Source organism: Ovis aries, chromosome 3 (assembly GCF_016772045.2).
Source record: "Ovis aries strain OAR_USU_Benz2616 breed Rambouillet chromosome 3, ARS-UI_Ramb_v3.0, whole genome shotgun sequence".
NCBI lineage: Eukaryota > Metazoa > Chordata > Mammalia > Artiodactyla > Bovidae > Ovis > Ovis aries.
In genome coordinates this window covers 105,227,961-105,248,010 of record NC_056056.1, presented here as the reverse complement: position 1 = coordinate 105,248,010, position 20,050 = coordinate 105,227,961, and the positions used below count along the sequence as shown (strand labels likewise).

General features: G+C 47.3%; 1 protein-coding gene across 2 annotated transcripts in view; it reads right to left on the bottom strand.

Annotated features, from left to right (window-relative positions):
* ACOXL (acyl-CoA oxidase like) overlaps positions 1-20,050 on the bottom strand; it is a 372,099-nt gene that overhangs the window by 38,968 nt on the left and 313,081 nt on the right. For both annotated transcript variants that reach the window (XR_006059556.1, XM_042248150.1), the window contains exon 17: positions 19,101-19,171. Coding sequence is in view for 1 of the 2 variants with exons in the window: in XM_042248150.1 (XP_042104084.1) it covers positions 19,101-19,171 (71 nt within the window). In the remaining variant the exon portion in view is untranslated. The remainder of the gene's footprint in view (positions 1-19,100; positions 19,172-20,050) is intronic.

Here is a 20,050-nt window from a genome sequence, read left to right as displayed (position 1 = left end):
ATATGGAAAAGCAAAGAAACTAGAATGACTAAAACAATTGCAAAAGAAAAATAAAGCTAAAGAAATTATTCTGTTTGATTTTAAGACTTACTATAAAGTTGGAATATTCAAGATAGCATGGCTTTGTCCAGAGATAGACACAGAGGCCAACAGGACAAAAGGAAAACAGAGAGAGCCAAGAATAGATCTGTGCAAATGTGTGTGAGTGATTGTGATAAAGATGCAAAAGGGATTCGATGCAGGTAAGATAGTTCTTTCAACAAATGATGTGAAAACAACTGGAGAGCAATAGTCAAAAGATAAATAAATCTTGACCTAAGCCTCACACCTTATACACAAATTGGTTCAAAAGGAATCACAGATCTAAATGTAAAACACAGAAGTCTAAAACTTCTAGATAAAGATATGGGGAGAAAACCTTCAAGACCTGCGGCTAAGCAATTGTCCTTTTTTTTTTTTTTAATTTATTTATTTTTTATGGAAGGATAATTGGTTTACAGAATTTTGTTGTTTTCTGTCAAACCTCAACATGAATCAGCCATAGGTACACATATACCCTTAATAGCTCCTCCCTTAAAGGAAGCTTCTTAAAAAAAAATTTTTTTTTTCAAGTTAAAAAATGTTTATTTACTTATTTATTCTGGCTGTGTCGGGCCTTCACTGGCTTCTCTCTAGTTGTGGCGCGTGGGCTTCTCACTGAAGTGGCTTCTCTTGTTGGGGAGCACGGGCTCTAGAGCTTCTGCAGCCGTGGCACGTGGGCTCTGTAGTTGCAGCCCCCAGGCTCTAGAGCACAGACTCAGTAGTTATGGTACATGGGCTCAGTTGCTCCATGGCACGTGGGATCTTCCTGGACAGGAATTAGACCCGTGTCTCCTGCACTGGCAGGCTGATTCCTCACCACTCAGCCACCAGGGAAGCCCTAAGCAAATACTCTTAGATAAGACACAAAAAGCACAGTCTATAGAAAAATTGATAAACTCTGTCAAAATAAAAAAATTGCAAAACACTTTAAGAGAATTAAAAGACATGCCACCAATTGGGAAAAACATTTGCAAATCACACATGCAAGAAAGAACTTGTATCCAGAACTAATAAAGAACTTTCAAAACTCAACAGCAGGAAAAATTATCTGATTTTAAAATGGGCATAAGATTTGAACAGACTTCATGAAAGAGGACACACAGATGACAAAAAGGCTCATTAAAAGATTTTCAACATCATTAGGAAATGCAAATTAAAACCAGATGAGATATTCCTACACCCCTATTGGAATGGCCAAAAAAAAAAAAAAATACTGACAATAACAAGTGTTGGTGAAGATACTGAGCAATTGTATCTCTCTACATTGGGAATGTAATGCTTCTTACAAAATTAAATGTACACTTACGTGTGACTCAGTAAATCCACTCCTAAGCATTTACCCTAGAGCAGTGGTTCTCAACTGTGGATGAATTTTGTCCCCAAGAGACATCTGGCAATAACTGAAGACTGGAATCTATTAATAGTAACTAGATGCCAGGGACACTGTTCAACACTCTACAAATTACAGGACAGCACCCTCAACAAAGAAGTACTGACCCAAAATGTCAGTGTTGCTGAGACTGAGAAATTGACTCTAGAGAATACTTGTTTATGTAATATAATCTATGTAATACTTGTTTATGTAATATAATAACATGTACATATATATATATATATATATATATATATCATCTCTACTCATAATCATCAGAAACTGAGAACAATTCAGTCATTCCCTGGGTGAATGATTAAACAAACTGTGGTACATCCATACAATGGAAAACTGCTCAGCAATGAAAAGGTATAGCTGTAGATGCATGGAATGACTTAGCTGAAACTCAAATACAGAGCGAAGGAAGTCAGTATCAAAGGTTACATATTGTACAATGCCATTTCTGTAACAGCCTCACAATGACACAACTATAGTGCTGGACAATAGATTATTGGTTGCCAGGGTTTATCAGAAGAGGAAGAGAGTGATTATAAAGCCATATCATAAAGGATTATTTCAGGATGGTTAAATTGTTCTATATCCAGGTTGTGACGGTGCTTATACGATTCTATGTTGTTATTGTTCAGCTGCTAAGTTATGCCCTACTCTTTGTGACCCTATGGACTGTAGCCTGCCAGGCTCCTCTGTCTTCCACTATCTCCTGGAGTTTGCTCAAATTCATGTCCATTGAACCACTGGTGCTATCTAAATATCTTATCCTCTGCCACCCCTTTTTTCGTCTGCCTTTAATCTTTCCCAGCATCATGGTCTTTTCCATTGAGTCAGCTCTTCGTATCAGGTGGCCAAAGTATTGGCGCTTCAGTAACAATCCTTCCAATGAATATGCAGGGTTGTTTTCCTAATTTAGGATTGACTGGTTTGATCTTCTTGTGGTCTAAGGGACTCTCAAGAGTCTTATCCAGGACCACAGTTTAAATTCATTGAGTTACATACACCTAAACAAGACCATTTTGCTGTATAATAATTTAAACATATCATCTTTTATGTATATACCACCTCCTCTTTGTTATGGCAGACTCCAAGCTGAAAAGGCTATATTCTGTAAGTGTTTCCTATATCAAAATTTTGTCCAAGGACCCTTCCCTGATTTCCTCCCAATAAAAGTTATCCTTTCCTTTCCAGGGTCCTCATAGCAGTGTGTTTTTCCCTATTTCATATTCTGCTGTTGGTGTAATTATTTGCCCATTTGACTTTCTCCCTGATCACAGTGTGATACGGAAGGCAGGCATTGTGGCTCATGCATCTTGGAATGTCTGCATGCCTAGCCCAGTATCAGGGTTTAGTGTGTGCATTTGTAGAACTGAGACCCTTGGTTCCCAAGAGCATACACCTATTGGGCCAACGACAGAAAGAAGGGAGACTGCCTGCAATTTATGCCAAGTAGGCAGCCTGTATCCATGGCCTGAGATGCATAATAAGCAAAGAAATGAAGCAAAAGGACTAAGTTGGACTTCCAGTGTCAGAGAAGATAAACAAAGCTTATTAATTCACGGTAATACCAGCATGATTTCAGAACACTTTCCCCCAGCAACAACCTAGTTATCTCAATGTGATGTAGTGCTCTGCCTTCTGCCTCAGACTTTAGCCACTTGGGATCTGCATACTGCCTTGTAAAATTGATGGGCAGTGGCACACTCTCTTAGTTTAAGGAATTTCTGCCAGCCTTAGCAAAAAATATTAGCATTGCAATTTCGAAGGGCATTCTTTTGCCATAGAAAAGTGATTAACAATTGGACCAGACTGGAACAATGCCCAGCTCGAATTCGTATAGTTCGCCTGCCCTGTCTCCTCCATGCCATCTGCTCCGGTGTGAGCTCATCAGCTTCCACAGGTGAGGGAGTCTTATTTATATTACACTGGAAAAAGGCTGGAGAGGGGGTAATCAACATTAATGTCTTTTTCTTGAGCAGCCAAGGAAGTTCTTCAGATCAATGTCTCTTTTCCTTCTAAGCTGCCTGAAGATGTTAATTTTTTAAAAAGAAGATCCAATCTGCCAGATGTTTGTGTCTTAAAAGCCTCTCTTCTTGAAAAAGGTGACAGACAGTGGCAGCTGGATCATTCTGGTAGAGCTGGTGCTCTAGGAGAGAAGAGGTAAGGATGAAGGTGATCTTTTCTTTCTGAGTCTTTGCAGACTGAAGAGCCGAGATGCCTCTCTGTCCACCACCACTTTGGGCAGAGGACCTAGTTTAGAAAAGTGATGGTGTCATAGCAGATCAAGGGCAGAGGGTGCAGTAGGAGGCAGGGATGGCAGCCAGCCAGACCCAAAGCATGTTCTGTTTTCTGCCTCATTAGGAGACACGAGAGATGGGTTCGAACCCTGGGTGGGGAACCCTGGAGGAGGAAATGGCAACCCACTCCAGTACTCCTATCTGGAAAATTTCATGGACAGAGGAGCCTAGCAGGCTACAGTCCATGGGGTCAGAAAGAGTCGGACACGACTGAGCATACATGCACGGAGAAGCCTAGACATAGCTCTATTTTTGCTTTTGAAGATGCTGGGAAGTGAAAAGTGCAGAAAATCCATCCACAGGAAACAGAAACTCAGCAAGCCAAAAAAGGAGATAGAATGGAAAGCTCTAGAGAAGGTAACCTTGAGATATCTTTTTTTTTTTCCCTAGCATGCTGCATGTGCATGGAAAAGGGGAGACTGGAGTTCTGCTGCCTTTCAACCCTAAGGGTAGACTGGTACTTGGGGAGTCTTCTATCTGGCTGCAGAACCCAAGCTCTTCTGTGATTGCCAAACTCTGGCAAACCCACTCTCTACTACTTTGTAGCGTTGCAGTGCACTGTCCATAACATGTCCAGGGGAAGTAGGAAAATTCAGAAACCACAGCTTTGCAGGTAGAGATGAAGCTATTCCCTCTGGGGCTCCTTACACACCTTCATACAGACTGACTCAGAATCATACCCTACAGCCCTCCATCCTGGAGGGTAGCCTTCAGCAGCAAACCTCCGTGTGTGCATGCTCAGTCATGTCCGACTCTTTGCAAGCCTATGGACTGTAGCCCACAGAATACTAGAGTGGGTTGCCATGTCCTCCTCCAGGGGACCATCCCAACCCAGGGATGAAGCCTGCGTCTCTGAGGCTCTGCACTGGCAGGCGGGTTCTTTACCACGAGTGCCACCTATTCTTTCAGTGGATACCAAATCCACAGATGCTCAAGTCCTTTTATAAAATTGCATAGTATTTCATATATTCTCTGCTATAGTTTAAATCATCTCCAGATGACTTATAATACCTCCTGCTGCTAAGTCACTTCAGTCGTGTCCGACTCTGTGCGACCCCATGGATGGCAGCCCATCAGGCTCCGCCATCCCTGGGATTCTCCAGGTAAGAACACTGGAGCAGGTTGCCATTTCCTTCTCCAGTGCATGAAAGTGAAAAGTGAAAAGGAAGTCGCTCAGTCGTGTCCGACTCTTAGCGACCCCATGGACTGCAGCCCACCAGGCCCCTCCGTCCATGGGAGTTTCCAGGCAAGAGTACTGGAGTGGGTTGCCAGTGCCTTCTCCAAGATGACTTATAATACCTAAACAAGGCAAATGCTATGTAAATAGTTGTAAATACAATGTAAATGCTGTAAATAGTTGCCGGTGTGCAGCAAATCCAAGTTTTACTTTTTGGAAATTCCTGGAATTTTTTTCAAATATTTTTGATCTGCAGTGGGTTGAATCCTTGGATGTGGAATCTATGGGTATGGAGGGCTGACTGTACTTTATGTAGACAGTTTGGCAACTTGTGGAAGAGCTTTCAGCCAGGTCCTTCCTTCTGATTTATTTTAACCCAGAACTGATCCCAACTTCCTCCCATTCCTGGTTCCTCATCTGTTATTGGCTTTGCAACCATCACCACCATCTGTCTCTAGAATTTTTTTCATCTTGCAGAACTGAAATTCTGTACCCATTAAATAATAACTCCTCATTCTCCATTTTCCATGGTCCTTGGAAAGGGACTATTCTATTGTCTGTCTCAATGAATTTAACTACTCTAGGCACCTCACATAAATGGATTCACACAGTATATGTTCTTTTGTGTCTGACTTTTTCACTTCAGTTCAGTTCAGTTCAGTCACTCAGTTGTGTCCGACTCTCTGCGACCCCATGAATCACAGCACGCCAGGCCTCCCTGTCCATCACCAACTCCCGGAGTTCACTCAGACTCACGTCCATCTAGTCCGTGATGCCATCCAGGCATCTCATCCTCGGTCGTCCCTTCTCCTCCTGCCCCCAATCCCTCCCAGCATCAAAGTCTTCTCCAATGAGTCAACTCTTTGCATGAGGTGGCCAAAGGATTGGAGTTTCAGCTTTAGCATCATTCCTTCCAAAGAAATCCCCGGGCTGATCTCCCTCAGAATGGACTGGTTGGATCTGCTTGAAGTCCAAGGGACTCTCAAGAGTCTTCTCCAACACCACAGTTCAAAAGCATCAATTCTTCGGTGCTCACCCTTCTTCACAGTCCAACTCTCACATCCGTACATGACTACAGGAAAACCATAGCCTCGACTAGACAGACCTTAGTCGGCAAAGTAATGTCTCTGCTTTTGAATATGCTATCTAGATTGCTCATAACTTTTCTTCCAAGGAGTAAGCATCTTTTAATTTCATGGCTGCAATCACCATCTGTAGTGACTTTGGAGCCCCCCAAAATAAAGTCTGACACTGTTTCCACTGTTTCCCATCTATTTCCCATGGAGTGATGGGACCAGATGCCATGATCTTCGTTTTCTGAATGTTGAGCTTTAAGCCAACTTTTTCACTCTCCTCTTTTACTTTCTTCAAGAGGCTTTTCAGTTCCTCTTCACTTTCTGCCATAAGGGTGGTGTCATCTGCATATCTGAGGTTCTTGATATTTCTCCCGGCAATCTTGATTCCAGCTTGTGTTTCTTCCAGTCCAGCGTTTCTCATGATGTACTCTGCATATAAGTTAGATAAGCAGGGTGACAATATACAGCCTTGACACACTCCTTTCCCTATTTGGAACCAGTCTGTTGTTCCATGTCCAGTTCTAACTGTTGCTTCTTGGCCTGCATACAGATTTCTCAAGAGGCAGGTTAGGTGGTCTGGTATTCCCATCTCTTTCAGAATTTTCCACAGTTTATTGTGATCCACACAGCTTTTCCATGAGCCAGTGGATGTTGGCAATTTGATCTCTGGTTCCTCTGCCTTTTCTAAAATCAGCTTGAACATCAGGAAGTTCATCAGAATTTTGAGCATTACTTTACTAGCGTGTGAGATGAGTGCAATTGTGCAGTAGTTTGAGCATTCTTTGGCATTGCCTTTCTTTGGGATTGGAATGAAAACTGACCTTCTCCAGTCCTGTGGCCACTGCTGAGTTTTCCAAATTTGCTGGCATACTGAGTGCAGCACTTTCACAGCATCCTCTTTCAGGATTTGAAAGAGCTCAACTGGAATTCCATCACCTCCACTAGCTTTGTTCGTAGTAATACTTTCTAAGGCCCACTTGACTTCACATTCCAGGATGTCTGGCTCTAGAGGAGTGATCACACCATCGTGATTATCCGGGTTGTGAAGATCCTTTTTGTACAGTTCTTCTGTGTATTCTTGCCATCTCTCCTTAATATCTTCTGCTTCTGTTAGGTCCATACCATTTCTGTCCTAGCATAATGTATATAGTTGGGGTTCCTCCATGTTGTAGCCTGTGTTGGAATTTCCTTCCCTTTTTAAGGTTGAATAACATTCTGCTGCACGTATACACCACATTTTTTACTTGTCCATTCATCCATCCATCCGTGGACACTGGGGCTGCTTCCACATTTTAGTTGCTATAATTAGTGCTGCTATGAAGATGGGTGTGCCAATACCCATTCAAGCCACTATTTTCAACTCTTTGCCCCAAAGTGAAATTTCTGGATCATATGGTAAGTCTATGCTTAATATTTTGCCAGCCTTTTCTGTTCAAGAATACTGGAGTAGGTAGTCATTCCCTTTCTCCAGGGGATCTTCCCAACTCAGGTCTCCTGCATTGCAGGCAGATTCTTTACCAGTGAGTCAACTGGTCCTGAGTTCTGTTTTCAGAGTTTTCCTATGGTTGTTTTTGTACATCATGTCCATTATTTTCACTGAACTTAGCAGAAAGAATAGGAATAAGAATTTTCCCTTCTTCATCTTCCTGGAAGCAGGGGTCTGCATTTTTGTATACGTCATGCAACTGGGTTTTGTTTTTCACTCCGTCTGAGAGCCTTTCACTTTTAATAGTAGGTTTATCTCATTTATATAATCGGTCTCAATCCTACCATTTAATGTTATATTTTCTGTGAAAGTACTTCCAAAATATTATATACTAATCAAACAATTACCGATAGATTGTTCCTAGCTGCCCTTCCCATCAGACAAAAGTTTCAAGAACACATCAAGTTGTCTAATCCCCATCTTGTTCTTTTCACAGTCCTAGAAGAGATTAAGATGGAAAGATTTTCCCCAAAGGGAAAACATTCCACCAGGAGACACCTGTGAAGTAGTAGTCAGGTGACTGGTACCTTCATGCTGGCACTTATTCCACAAGTAAGTTTCTCCCTGCTTTCTCCCTCTCTCCTCCCCTTTCTTACCTCTTGAGAGCTGACTGTGCGCCAGGCATCTTGCCGGGTCCTAGGAGCGGAAGGGAGTCGAGCTAACTAATCTTTTTCTTTTTTCCTCTCTCAAACTTGATAACCATGCCGGGTGTGTGTGTTTCAGTAGACTTTTGAATGTAAAGGTAACCCAAAAGAGACCAGCTAAAATTTTAGTAGGACCTCCCAAGTGGCTCAGTGGTAAAGAATCTGCCTGCCAATGCAGGAGACACAAGAGACCCAGCTTCAATCCCTGGGTCAGAAAGATCCCCTGGAGGAGGAAACAGCAACCCGCTTCAGTGTTCTGGCCTTGAGAGTCCCAGGGACAGAGGAGCCTAGCAGGCTACAGTCCGTGGGGTCACGGAGAATCAGACACGACTGAGTGACTGAGCACGCAACGGTTAGTAAGGGAAAGAGGAAGAGTTGTGCAGGTCCAGGGAGCAGAAATCTTCAAGTCTCATAACATTTCCGGTTTTCAATCAGAGCACAAGTGTCTTCGGTTGCAGGCAGGGAAGCTGCCTGAGCATGAGAGCCCAGCTCTCCCCCTCCATCAGCTCCATCTATCATGAGCCCCCGTATAACCTGAATACAAGTGTTGCCTTCACTGTGTGCTGGGAAAGCCACTTGACAACCCTGTTAATGTCTAGTAGCCTCGACTCAGGGCTTCCCAGGTGGCTCAGTGGTAAAGAATCTGCCTGTCAGTGCGGGAGACATGGGTTTGGTCCCTGGGTTGGGAAGATCCCTTGGAGAAGGAAATGGCAATTCACTCCAGTATTCTTGCCGGGAAAATCCCATGGACAGAGGAGCCTGGCGGGCTACAGTCCATGGGGTCTCAAAAGATTAAGACTCAACTTAGTTACTAAACAACAACAAGCCTCCTGGACTCACAGCCCTAAAGTTCCCTGATGAAATTTCTCCATATTCTGGGTAAGTCACTCGAGAATTCTCCTGCACACTTCAGCATCTTGATCTCTTTATTTAAATGGCAAAATGACAACTCTGGGGCCAGGCCCTGTTTTCTCCTCCCACTAATTTTAGTTCCCTAGGGCCAAATTTTGCTTTCATTTTCCTACAGATGGCTTTCAGCAGATTTGTCTAGTCTTCTCATCTCCAGTGATTTCCTCTCCCTCTTTCTCGTCTTCTAGAAAAGTCTGAAATGAAAGCTGTCCCCTAGAGCCGTGCACAGAGGATGTGGAGGGGAGAGTGTCTGGGTAGGAGCTCCCTCCGCATGGCCGGCTGGCGGAAGCGGGAGTGCCCCCACAATGATGCTCTCTGCACTCGGGGAAGTGCACTGCCATTCGGAACACGGCTTTTCTGCTCTCCAGCTGGCTTTCCACTTAGATATTGATTTAGACGCTTGACAAAAGAGCGTCAAGGGCAGAGCAGGTGTAATGTCTCACCTGTCGCTCCATTCACCCATGCAGCCATACGCTCCTCTTATGTAATCAGGCACGTGCGCAGTTTTCACATGACAGCGTTTGGACCCAGAAAGCCGTCAGTCCGTTTCCCCTGACAGGGGAGCTCTGTGGAGGAGGTGGATGATGGCTTCTGCTACAACCCCTCTCAGAGACACCTGAGTCTGACGTTAACCTTCCGAACCAAACGAAGGAATGCTGAATGCTGGAATTTCAGGATTGCTAGAGCACACCGGGCGGCTCAGGGGTAAAGAATCTGCCTGCCAATGCAGGAGATGCAGGCTTGATCCCTGGGTCAGGAAGATCCCCTGGAGGAAGAAATGACAACCCACTGCAGTATTCTTGCCTGGGAAACCCTATGGACAGAGGAGCCTGGCGGGCTATAGTCCATGGGGTTGCAGAGAGTCGGACACGACTGAGCAGGCACAAAGAGCACATGGGGGAAAGGTGCATGGCCAACAAGGACAGAAGCTTCTGGAGACCTCTCCCCTGAAGTGGCAGCTGGCTGGGTCCCCTACTGTAGCAGCCAGCTCTCAGGACACACATCGGTGCACCTGAAACACTCTATAAACGGAAAACACAGAGCACAACTTCTCACACTGACCCCACCAGTGAGCACAGTGGAACCCGCACAGCTGGTTAAATTTAATTTCCTGCAGAAACTTAACACAAACGCCACCTCCTCTGGCAAGTCTTCTCTAACCTATGCTGTGTTGGGCACCCCAGCTGAATGCTTTGTTAACACCCCCAATTTCCTCCCTTCTACCACGTAGCCCACTACAATGTGCTTGCTTATTGGGGAGTCTCATCTAATAGGGAGCTGAGGGTGAGGGCCAGGTCCTATTGATTATAACACCCCCCAGGGCCTAGCACAGTGCCTAGCACATAATAGCCACTCATAGATGTTTCTGAAGAGGGGTTGTGGCAGGTATGTGCAAACAGCCAACAAAATAACCCTTCTGTTGACCTATCAGGGAGCCTGCAATTCTACTGGACATTTATTTCCTTGAGTTAAAAAGTTAATCCTAGGCACCAAAGATTTATTTCCAAAATTAAAATTTCACTAGGAGAGATAAATGCACCTGAGACTTGGGGCATTGGTTTGAGATGCCCTGCAGAGCCTTGACATGAACTTGACCTTGTGGGGAGAGAATTGGGAATGAAGGGAAGGAGGCATTCTAGGGCCTTCATGGCATAAAGGTGCAGGAATGGAGGAAAATCATTTACGGCTGGAACACTACATCTGAAAGTTGACTTCTATGTCACCTGTAGCTCTTTCCCCTTATTAAAAAGCCTGAAATACATTCTTCAAACAAGCCAGGTACTAGAAAACCATCACTTGGCCCATGATGGGTCCTCAATGGACATGGCAGAATAGCTGCCTTAGAAGATTTTCAGCCACACGCTTGCTTCTTTCTGTGTGGCTCTGACTTGAAAGGAGCAGGAAAACATTAGAGAAAAGGATGGGGTTTCACCACTGCAGACCCCACCACCCTTAATGATCTCGGCTCATGGAGTTTGCAGCACAGACTGACGCTCTTCGTGCTGGACTGGGCCTGGAAAATGGAGTCAAGCCCCAGATAGGAACTCTCCTTTCTGTGTGGGAGGCCTGAGCCCTTGACTGGCCCCCAGATGCTTAGGCGGGGCTGCGGGCATGCGTGGTGCTCACACAGGATGTTTGCTCTTGCTTCCTGCCCTGGGGCCCAGGACACTTTCAAAAGCAAGGGGCCATGCCGGGGTCCTCGGGTGGGAAAAGGGCCACTGAAGGAAAGGAGGACGTCCCACTTTTCCCGTGCACTCAGAGGGAGGCGCTGGCCATCACCTTTGGCTGCTGGGTTTGGTGCTTAGACCAGCTGCCACCTACACGCGTTTAGAAAAGGAAGAAAGAGCAGTTAGAATGAAGGAAAGAGGGAAAAACCCCACCTCGCCCACTTGACAGGCTCCAACTGCCGCTGCCAGCCGCCTGTGAGCCGGGGACGGTCCCCTGCAAAGCCCCTGCCTGACGCTGGGGCTGCCGCGGTGAGCGCTGCAGGAGTGGAGGCCTCCTCCACAGCACAGAGGCAGACAGAAGGCCCCTCGAAGGGCAGAGAGCCATTCCCCAACCCGGACGCTGCTCCCTCGGCCGGCCACACGGAGGGAACAGGCCGGCTGAGGCGAGCTGTGGGAGAAGCCAAGCACAAAGTGTCACCGAGACAATCACAATTGGAAGAACACACGATAACCAGCTTGCTGGGGTGTTTCTAAGCCTTTGAGGGGAGGTGAATCAGTGGAGCGCTCATGTGGAAAACTCCCTTTCTCCTCAAGGCTCTGCCAGTCCCGTGCTAAAGTACAGTCATCATTTTTCTGTTGAAAACTCTCAACAGTTTCAACAATCCTGGCCTGTTAGCATTCCACCACGTGGGGAAAAAAGGCCCATTTCCAGGAAGAACTTGTATTTTGTAAACTTGGTATTTTGTAAACTTGGGAAATGGAAGGGTCAGGCCATGTCACTCACTAGGGGGCTTCAAATTTCAAGAAAGGCTTGTGTGTCTGAGTTCCTAGAACATCATGAGACAGAGAAACAGCCCCATTGGGCCAGACCACAGTGGTGAGGAGAGGTGGGGGAGGAGGGCTTGGCCTTCTTCCCTCCATGTCTGTCTGGGATTGCCTGTGCCTTTGGGGGCAGCGTGAATACTTGGGAGCTGACGAAAATGCTCAGGAAGCTCCCATGCCTCTGGTCAGTGGAGCCTTCCCTGGGAATCAGCTCTGTGGGTTTTCCTGGCCTGGGCCTCAGCACCCCGAAACTGTGCCCTCCACTCTGACGAGCCCCTGCACATGCCAGTCAGGCAGACAGCAGAGGCTCAAACTGCTCTGCTTTGTCCAAAGGTCTAGGTATCGTCGGCCTCGCCACAGACGGGCTGTCTGTCTGCCCATCAAATGGAGACTGGCCGGAGCATCACTGCTGGTGTGACAGCCCCACCAGAGGTCTGCGGTTTGCGGAGCAGAGAGTCAAGATCTACTCCTCTATCTACTCCCGAGCAGGCAGCTTGGCTCTTGTTACCGTTTTCTACAGTCTATGGGGTATGAAGGGGCTTCCCAAATGGCGCTAGTGGTAAACAACCTGCCCGCCAATGCAGGAGACACAGGAGACGAGGGTGCAGTTCCTGGTTCTGGAAGATCCCCTGGAGGAGGACACAGGACCCCACTCTGGCATTCTTGCCTGGAGAATCCCATGGACTGAAGAACCTGGCAGGCTAGGGTCCATGGGGTCACGAAGAGTCGGACACGACTGAAGCGACTTAGCATGCACGCACATGTGCTATGATATCAAAAAGCCAATCTTGAACTTTATACAGTGTTTCCGGCCAGAGCCCAGAGGCAGAGTGGCTGAGGCAGGACTGCGCCGGGGGCTGCAATGTGGGGGAATATTCCAGGCACTCACTCAGCATCCCTGGAGTGGGGAGGTCTGGCTCTGAGACAACCCTTCGGTTATAGCAGGTCAAGTAGAAGCTCCTTCGCTAGCTCTGGTGCCCTGGCCCAGGGGGAGCAGCACAAATCAGCAAGGGCTGCTTTCCCCAGATCATCCTACTTGCTTTCCAAAGGGAGGCAGGGAGACCCAGCGGGTTACCATCTTGTGATGCTTTTGTCCCAGTGAGGGTCCTTGCTGGGCTGCTGTCTCATACTCAGACTGGAAACAGCTGCTGCCAGGTGTGGAATAAGTCCCCAGGGAATAGACTAAGGCACTGTGATAATTTATATTTGATTTAGAAAATGATGGTCCCGATGCAGACTGGTACCAAGGAGCCTGTCTTGTGGCCAGTTTCCATCACTGAAAAGAGGAAGCAATTTAAAAAAAAAATCTTTATTTTGGCTGTGCTGGGTCTTAACTGCAGCATGCAGGATCTTTTAGCTGTGGCACGTGGGATCTAGTTCCCTGACCAGGGGTCAAACCCAGCTCCACTCTGCTGGGAGTATGGAGTCTTAGCCAGTGGACCACCAGGGAAGTCCCCCCCCGTTTTCAAGAGGAGACCATCCTGGAGGTAGGGGGGTGACAGGGACCAGCTGAATCAAACACTGAGAACAAAGTCTGATAGGCAGCCTAGAGCCATTTGATGAGAAAGGGATTTTGGACCTGATTCAAAAACAGGCTCATCAGATGCCTGGATTCACCTGGGACAGTCGGGGTTTATGTTCAGTCATCCAAGCTTAATTTTTACCAGTGCCCCTTTCACTCTCAAAAAGAGTCCAGGTTTAAATGCAAGCTCTGTGATCTCCCTGTTTCAAAGGATAGAGGAAGTTAGGGCCGGAAACTGATCCAGAGAGGAACACGAAGGCTCATTTGGCTGACCCCGCAGTAGGGAGACAGACAGTTGAGGGCCAGCGCCATTCATTCTCAAGCATGTTTAGAACTGCAAGCTTGCCGACAATGTCCAGGCACAGATTTTCAGAATGTGGTTGCTGGATGGGTCTTTGAAATAATCACATTCAATCTCTTTTATCAGAAGAGGACACTGGGCTGAAAGAGGTCAAAATGACCTGCCAAGGTCATACGCTAGAGCCTGGTAGAGTGGAGATCAGTCCTGCCCTCAATGGACCAGGCCCAGCTGCTCTGTTCTGAGACAGAGGAAAGGGTTAACTCTGAAAGATGCTGCCAAGGGTACGGATGCACCGGCTCTGGCTTGGCAACCCCGGACAGAGCTGTGAATGGTTCACGGCCCGAGGCTGAGGAGACAGGACAGAGACCAGAGACGGGAGGAGGGTCCAGCTGCTGCATGAGCTCAGGCGTGGGGCTGCGGCTCACGCGCGATCTGGAGCCGCAGGGGAGTGGGGAGTGGGGCAGAGGTGAGGAGCAGATGAGCTCTCCAGGGCGGTGACAGCAAGTAGAACTAGGAATGAAAGAAGAGGGACTTCCTGGTGGTCTAGTGGTCGTCTCTGAGCTTCTAGTGCTCAGACGATGTGGGTTCAATCCTAGTCACAGAACTAACATCCCACACGCCAGGGCAACTAAGCTCCACAAGAGAAGCCAGCATGCCACAGTGGAGCTCCAGTGAGGCCAAGGTGAAAACAATGAACAAGAATGAGTGAAGAAACCGTCAATACAGGGACTGAACGTGAATGGGGTCATAAGTCATCTATGGGATCTAAATCTTTCTGTGGTTCAAATGGTAGTGAAATCTGCCTGCGAGGCAAATCCTAATGATAGCTGTCCTACCCTTGGCATCTCTTCTCCAGCCCCTTAATAGGGCCACAGTGGTGGGAAAAACCAAGTCATCAATAGCCTTGACCTCTACTTGGCATCTGGAGGAGGAAATGGCATCCCACTTCCGTATTCTTGCCTGGGAAATCCCATGGACAGAGGAGCCTCATGGGCTACAGTACATGGGGTCTCAAAGAGTCAGACACAGCTGAGCATGCACACAGCTGGGGAAACTGAGTCATGGAGGAGCCAGCTTCTTCCTGCCTCACAGTATTCTCAGAAAACGAGGTGTGACTGACAATAAGCCGAGAGGGATCCCACGCAGCAGCCGCAGCACGGCGCCCGTGGCGTCATGGGTCTTGCCTCCTGTGTGGCTCTGCTGTGGCCAACGTGGCGGGTTCTCTGCGAATCTGCTCATCTGGGCAGAGGTCCCAGCAAGGAGCTCAGACTGAGGGTCCACAGCACTGGCTTTGTGGCCCCAAAGCTACTGCCCACCAGCTAGCAGAGGACCACGGCTTCTCCCTGCCCTGCTGTTCTTGGCTGTCACGCGAAGGCTCTGGTTTCTGCCATCTCCAAAGCCTCCCTCTCTGGCTCTGTTTTCCCAGGGGTATCAGACATGGGCTCAACTGCTATGTGTTCATCTTTTGCATCTTCCCTGCACTCTGTTTCTAGAGCAGCCTCACAGATCATGAAATATCCACCCTTAGGTCTCAAGTGGGGGCTTCCCAGGTGGTGCAGTGGTAAAGAATCAGCCTGCCAATGCAGGAAATGCAAGAGATGTGAATTTAATCCCTGGATGGGTCGGGAAGATCCCCTGGAGTAGGAAATGGTAACCAACTCCAGTATTCTCATGTCCAGAGAATCCCATGGACAGAGGACCCAGTCAGGCTACAGTCCATGGGGTCACAAAGAGTCAGACACAACTGAAGCGATTGAGCACGTACACACAAGTCTCAAAATAACCGGAATGGTGTAAGAATGTCACAGTACGCATGCAAATATAACTTTTAAAAAACATCAGAGCCAGTCTCCATCTGCATTTTTTTGCCTGCAACAACTTTCACCCAATGAGGTGGGGGTAAATATTTAAGCTGGTTGCAGAGAATATAGGAAGTGAACAGCTCGCCCAAGTAAACAGAAACTGGACCGCAGGCTGGTTGTAGTCAGAATGATCTACTGTCACCCTGAGCATGTTCTCCCACAGAACCATCTACAAAAATCCTGCACACCACTGTCACGCCCACGTGATGCGCTCTGATATGTGACATTAAAAAACCTCAATCTCCTGAAAAAAAAATCATAAAACAGTTTCAGTATATATGAACTGAGCACTCGTTTTTGTTGAGTGAAATTTCTTTGATGATGCCGGTTCAAAAACTACAGATATTGAGAAAACAGCCACAGACATCATCCTCGGTTATAACAGCCACACAGTCTGCAGAGACCAACGGGAAAGACATGAAATATTCAATGTCACTGGAGATTATTCCAGGACACCTCGGGCTATCTGAACCCTCTTCCGCTCCCAACTGCTAGTTTCTTTAAAATTAATTTTTATTGGCGTATAGTTGAATTATAATGCTGTGTTAGCTTCAGGTGTACAGCAAAATGAATCAGTAATTTTGATACATGTGCACATAGTCACCCTATTTTAGATTTTTTTCCTGTATAGGTCATTACAGAGTATGAAATTGTTAGTTTCTAGCCAAATGTTCCCAAGGAGACAGCCTGGGGCATTATGTGCATGGCAGTGGGGGGAGGGTGAGAAAGTAAAAGGAAGGGACTTTCCTGGCAGTCCAGTGGTTAAGACTTCACTTTCCAAAACAGGGTGTGCAGGTTTGATCCCTGGTCAAGGAACTAAGATCCCACATGCCTTGTGGTCAAAAAGCCAAAACTGGAAAACAAGCAATGTTGTAACAAATTCAATGAAGACTTAAACAATGGTCCAGATGAAAAAAATAAGTCTTTAAAGAAAAAGAAAAACTGAGAGAAGGAAGAGGCTTTGAGTGGCATTTCTCTATATATTCTCTCTATGGATGTGGAGAGAGTGGCCACAGCGTCTCAGTCATGGAGGCCTCGGGGACAGTGAGACGCAAGCCTGGTCTGGTCTCCTGGCACCGGGCTCCATGCTCTGACCTCTCCATCCCATGCTGCCTCTGAGATGCCCAGGTAGCCTCCATGCAGGGCTCAGGAGCAGGATTAAGCGGCACACAGTCGGTTCAGCCCACAGAGGTATGGAGAGGGGAACACAGGGCAAGATGGACATTCAGAGGAGAATAAGAAAGAAACAGGAAGGAGGAGATGGTGGGAGAAAATGTTGGACCAAACAAGAAGAAAGAACCAAAGGTGCTACAGCCTGGTCACCTGGAAGGTGACTGGAAGCAACCTAAATGTCCATCAGCAGATGATGGATAAAGATGTGGTACAGCAGAATATTACACAGACATTAAAAGGAACAAAACTGGGTCCTCTGCACAGACGTGGATGAACCTAGAGTCTGTCATACAGAGTAATGTTACGTCAAAAGAGAAAGACAAATATCATATTAACACACTAATGCATATTTATGGAATCTAGAAGGGCTTTTCAAGGGGCTCAGTGGGTAAAGAATCCACCTGCAATGCAGGAGACAGAGGAGATATAGGTTTGACCCCTGGGTTAAGAAGAGCCCTTGGAGGAGGACGTGGCAACCCACTCCAGTGTTCTTGCCTGGAGAATCCCACTGACAGAGGAGACTGGTGGGCTACAGTCCACAGGGTCACAAAGAGTTGGACACAATGGAAGTGACTGAGCATAGCACACACAGCATGGGATCTAGAAACAGGGTGCAGACGAACTCATTTTCAGGGCAGGAATAGAGACGTGGGTGCGGAGAGTGGGCACGTGGACACGGGGCGGGGGGACTGGGGCAAACCGAGAAGGTGGAACTGACATGCATGCCCCGCGGCGTGTGAAACAGAGCCTGCGGGAGCCCACTGTGTGACACGGGGAACTCAGCCCGGTGCTCCGTGACGACCTCGTGGGGTGGGGCAGGAAGGCCGAAGAGGGAGGGGATGTAGGCACACATAAAGCTGCCTCACTTTGTTGCACGGCAGACACTAACGCAACATTGTAAAGCAATTATACTCCATTAATAAAATAACATTTAAAGCATTTACATTTTAAAAAAAGAGGTGAGTGTCTGGGACCCAAGAGCTATTCTACGATCACAGCAATACTGCCTGTACCTGGCAGGGAAGGTGACCCTTGGGGAATGGGCCTCGGTGGGGAGTGCCAAGAACTTGGAGTGGACGACCTTAAAATGCCAAGCAAAGCTCCTGTGCTTCTGTGGAGGCCATTCAAAGTCAGCGTATTAGAACCAGGACTCTGGCGGGTCAGTTCTCCCAGGCAAGCCCAAAGTTTGGTATCAGAACTTCTGTTTATAAAATCAACATTACTGAAAGCTTAAAAAAAAAAAAAAAAGACAGACTGAAAATATCACATCTTAGGCAAATGAGTTGAAAATCCCTTTTAGTGACGCCCTCTATTTTCCACCCATTTCTAAAGTCAGAGAACACCTGGCATGGTATTCAGGTAAAGAAATGCAATCCCTGGCACACGTGGTTTCCTGACGACACAGAACTGCAGTGACATCATGGAAATGCAGATGCCTCCTGGTCGGCCCAAGGAGAGTTTCCAGATGGGAACAGCCTTAGCCATGGGTGGAAAAGAGTGCATATTCCTTAGTTATCTGCTGGTGTCTACCGCTTCCTGCCTCCAATGGCCAAGTTTTAATTAAATGCAGGCAGGGTGTGGGTCAGGCTTTCTCACACATTTGGCTCAACCCAGATGTACAACCAAAACATAGATGAGACCGCACCTGTTCTCCTTTGTCCATTTGGAAGGAAACAAAGCGATGGTCACCAAGAAAAGAAAAGTCTTTCTCCCGCTCGAGAGGGAGGAAGCGATGACATCGATGCCCCTTCCCGTGGCTCATATGAACAATCTCATTTGTGAAGCGTTCCCCACAGTGACGAAAGTGAGGATGTGGCAGACTCGGGACGCGTGAAATCCTTTGTCTTAATTAAAAAGTACGGTGAGAGTCATGGAATTTGGCCAAGCCTCATAAATCCGCTCAGAGAATCAAGGCTCTGTCAGATAAGCTTAAGTAGAACCCCCTGAGCCCTCTGGAGAATTGCATGGACCCCCGCTCGTGGCTGACACCCACTCCCCGTCACTTTGCTGTTCTCTGAGGAAAGCGGCCGTGCTCATTAACCAGCAATCCTCCCAGCCGCTGATGACAAGTGTATCCCCGAGGAGCGCAGAATTCAGAGATGATAAATTTACTCCTGCCTGTAAGAGTGAATCTCTCCTTAGGGCAATAAAAGTGCTGCGAGGCTCTCGGGCATCAGGGCTTCCTTTCGGGAACATACCTTCTTTAACAAAGCCTGGTCCTCCTGGTCAGGACAGTTCCTTACAGCCAGGCAGAACTGCTCTAAAGAAACTGGAAAGGAAGAAAAAGAAAGAGTGAGTGGCCTCCCTGTGGGCCCTGAGGCTCTCTGTACAGAGAAGGACATCGTGGTGTTAACCCACAGAGGTGACATGCCACCGTCTTTCCTTGGTGATACATTCGAGGGGAACAGAGCCCACCCTGGGGAGGTGGGGGGCAAGGCTAGCACAACCACTTCACCCTTGTCAGCTGGGCTTATCACATGAGAGCCCGGGCCGTGACCATCAGCAAAGCTCCATCCAAAAATGGTACCAATGAGCTTATTTACAAAACAGAAACAGAGTCACAGATGCGGGAAACAAACATGGTTAACAGGTGGGGGGAAGGGGGAGGGGGATACGTTGGGAGGTTGGGACTGACATACACACTGCTGTATATAAACCAGATGACTAATAAGGGCCAACTGTATAGCACAGGGTGTGTGTGTGTGTGTGTGTGTGTGTGTATGTTAGTTGCTCAGTTCTGTCTCACTTTTTGTGACCCCATGGACTGTAGCCCGCCAGGCTCCTCTGTCCATGGAATTCTCCAGGCAAGAATACTGGAGTGGGTTGCCATTCCCTTCTCCAGGGAATCTGCCCAACCCAGAGATCAAACCTGGGTCTCCTGCATTGCAGGCAGATTCTTTACCATCTGAGCCACCAGGGCATCCCCAATAATACATACTAAAAACCAAGCCACCGGGAGGGTCATATGGCCTGTCCTGCCCCCCATGACCACATTGCATGTCCGTTCCCTGTGACCACCATCTAGAGGACTCCACCCGCCTCTGTAAATCTGGGAGCGCTGCGTTTTCTGTCTCAAGTTTCCATTGTGATCCCCGTACAACCCCCAGCAAGTCTTCTCTTGGTATGAATGATGGGACCCCAGTGTTGA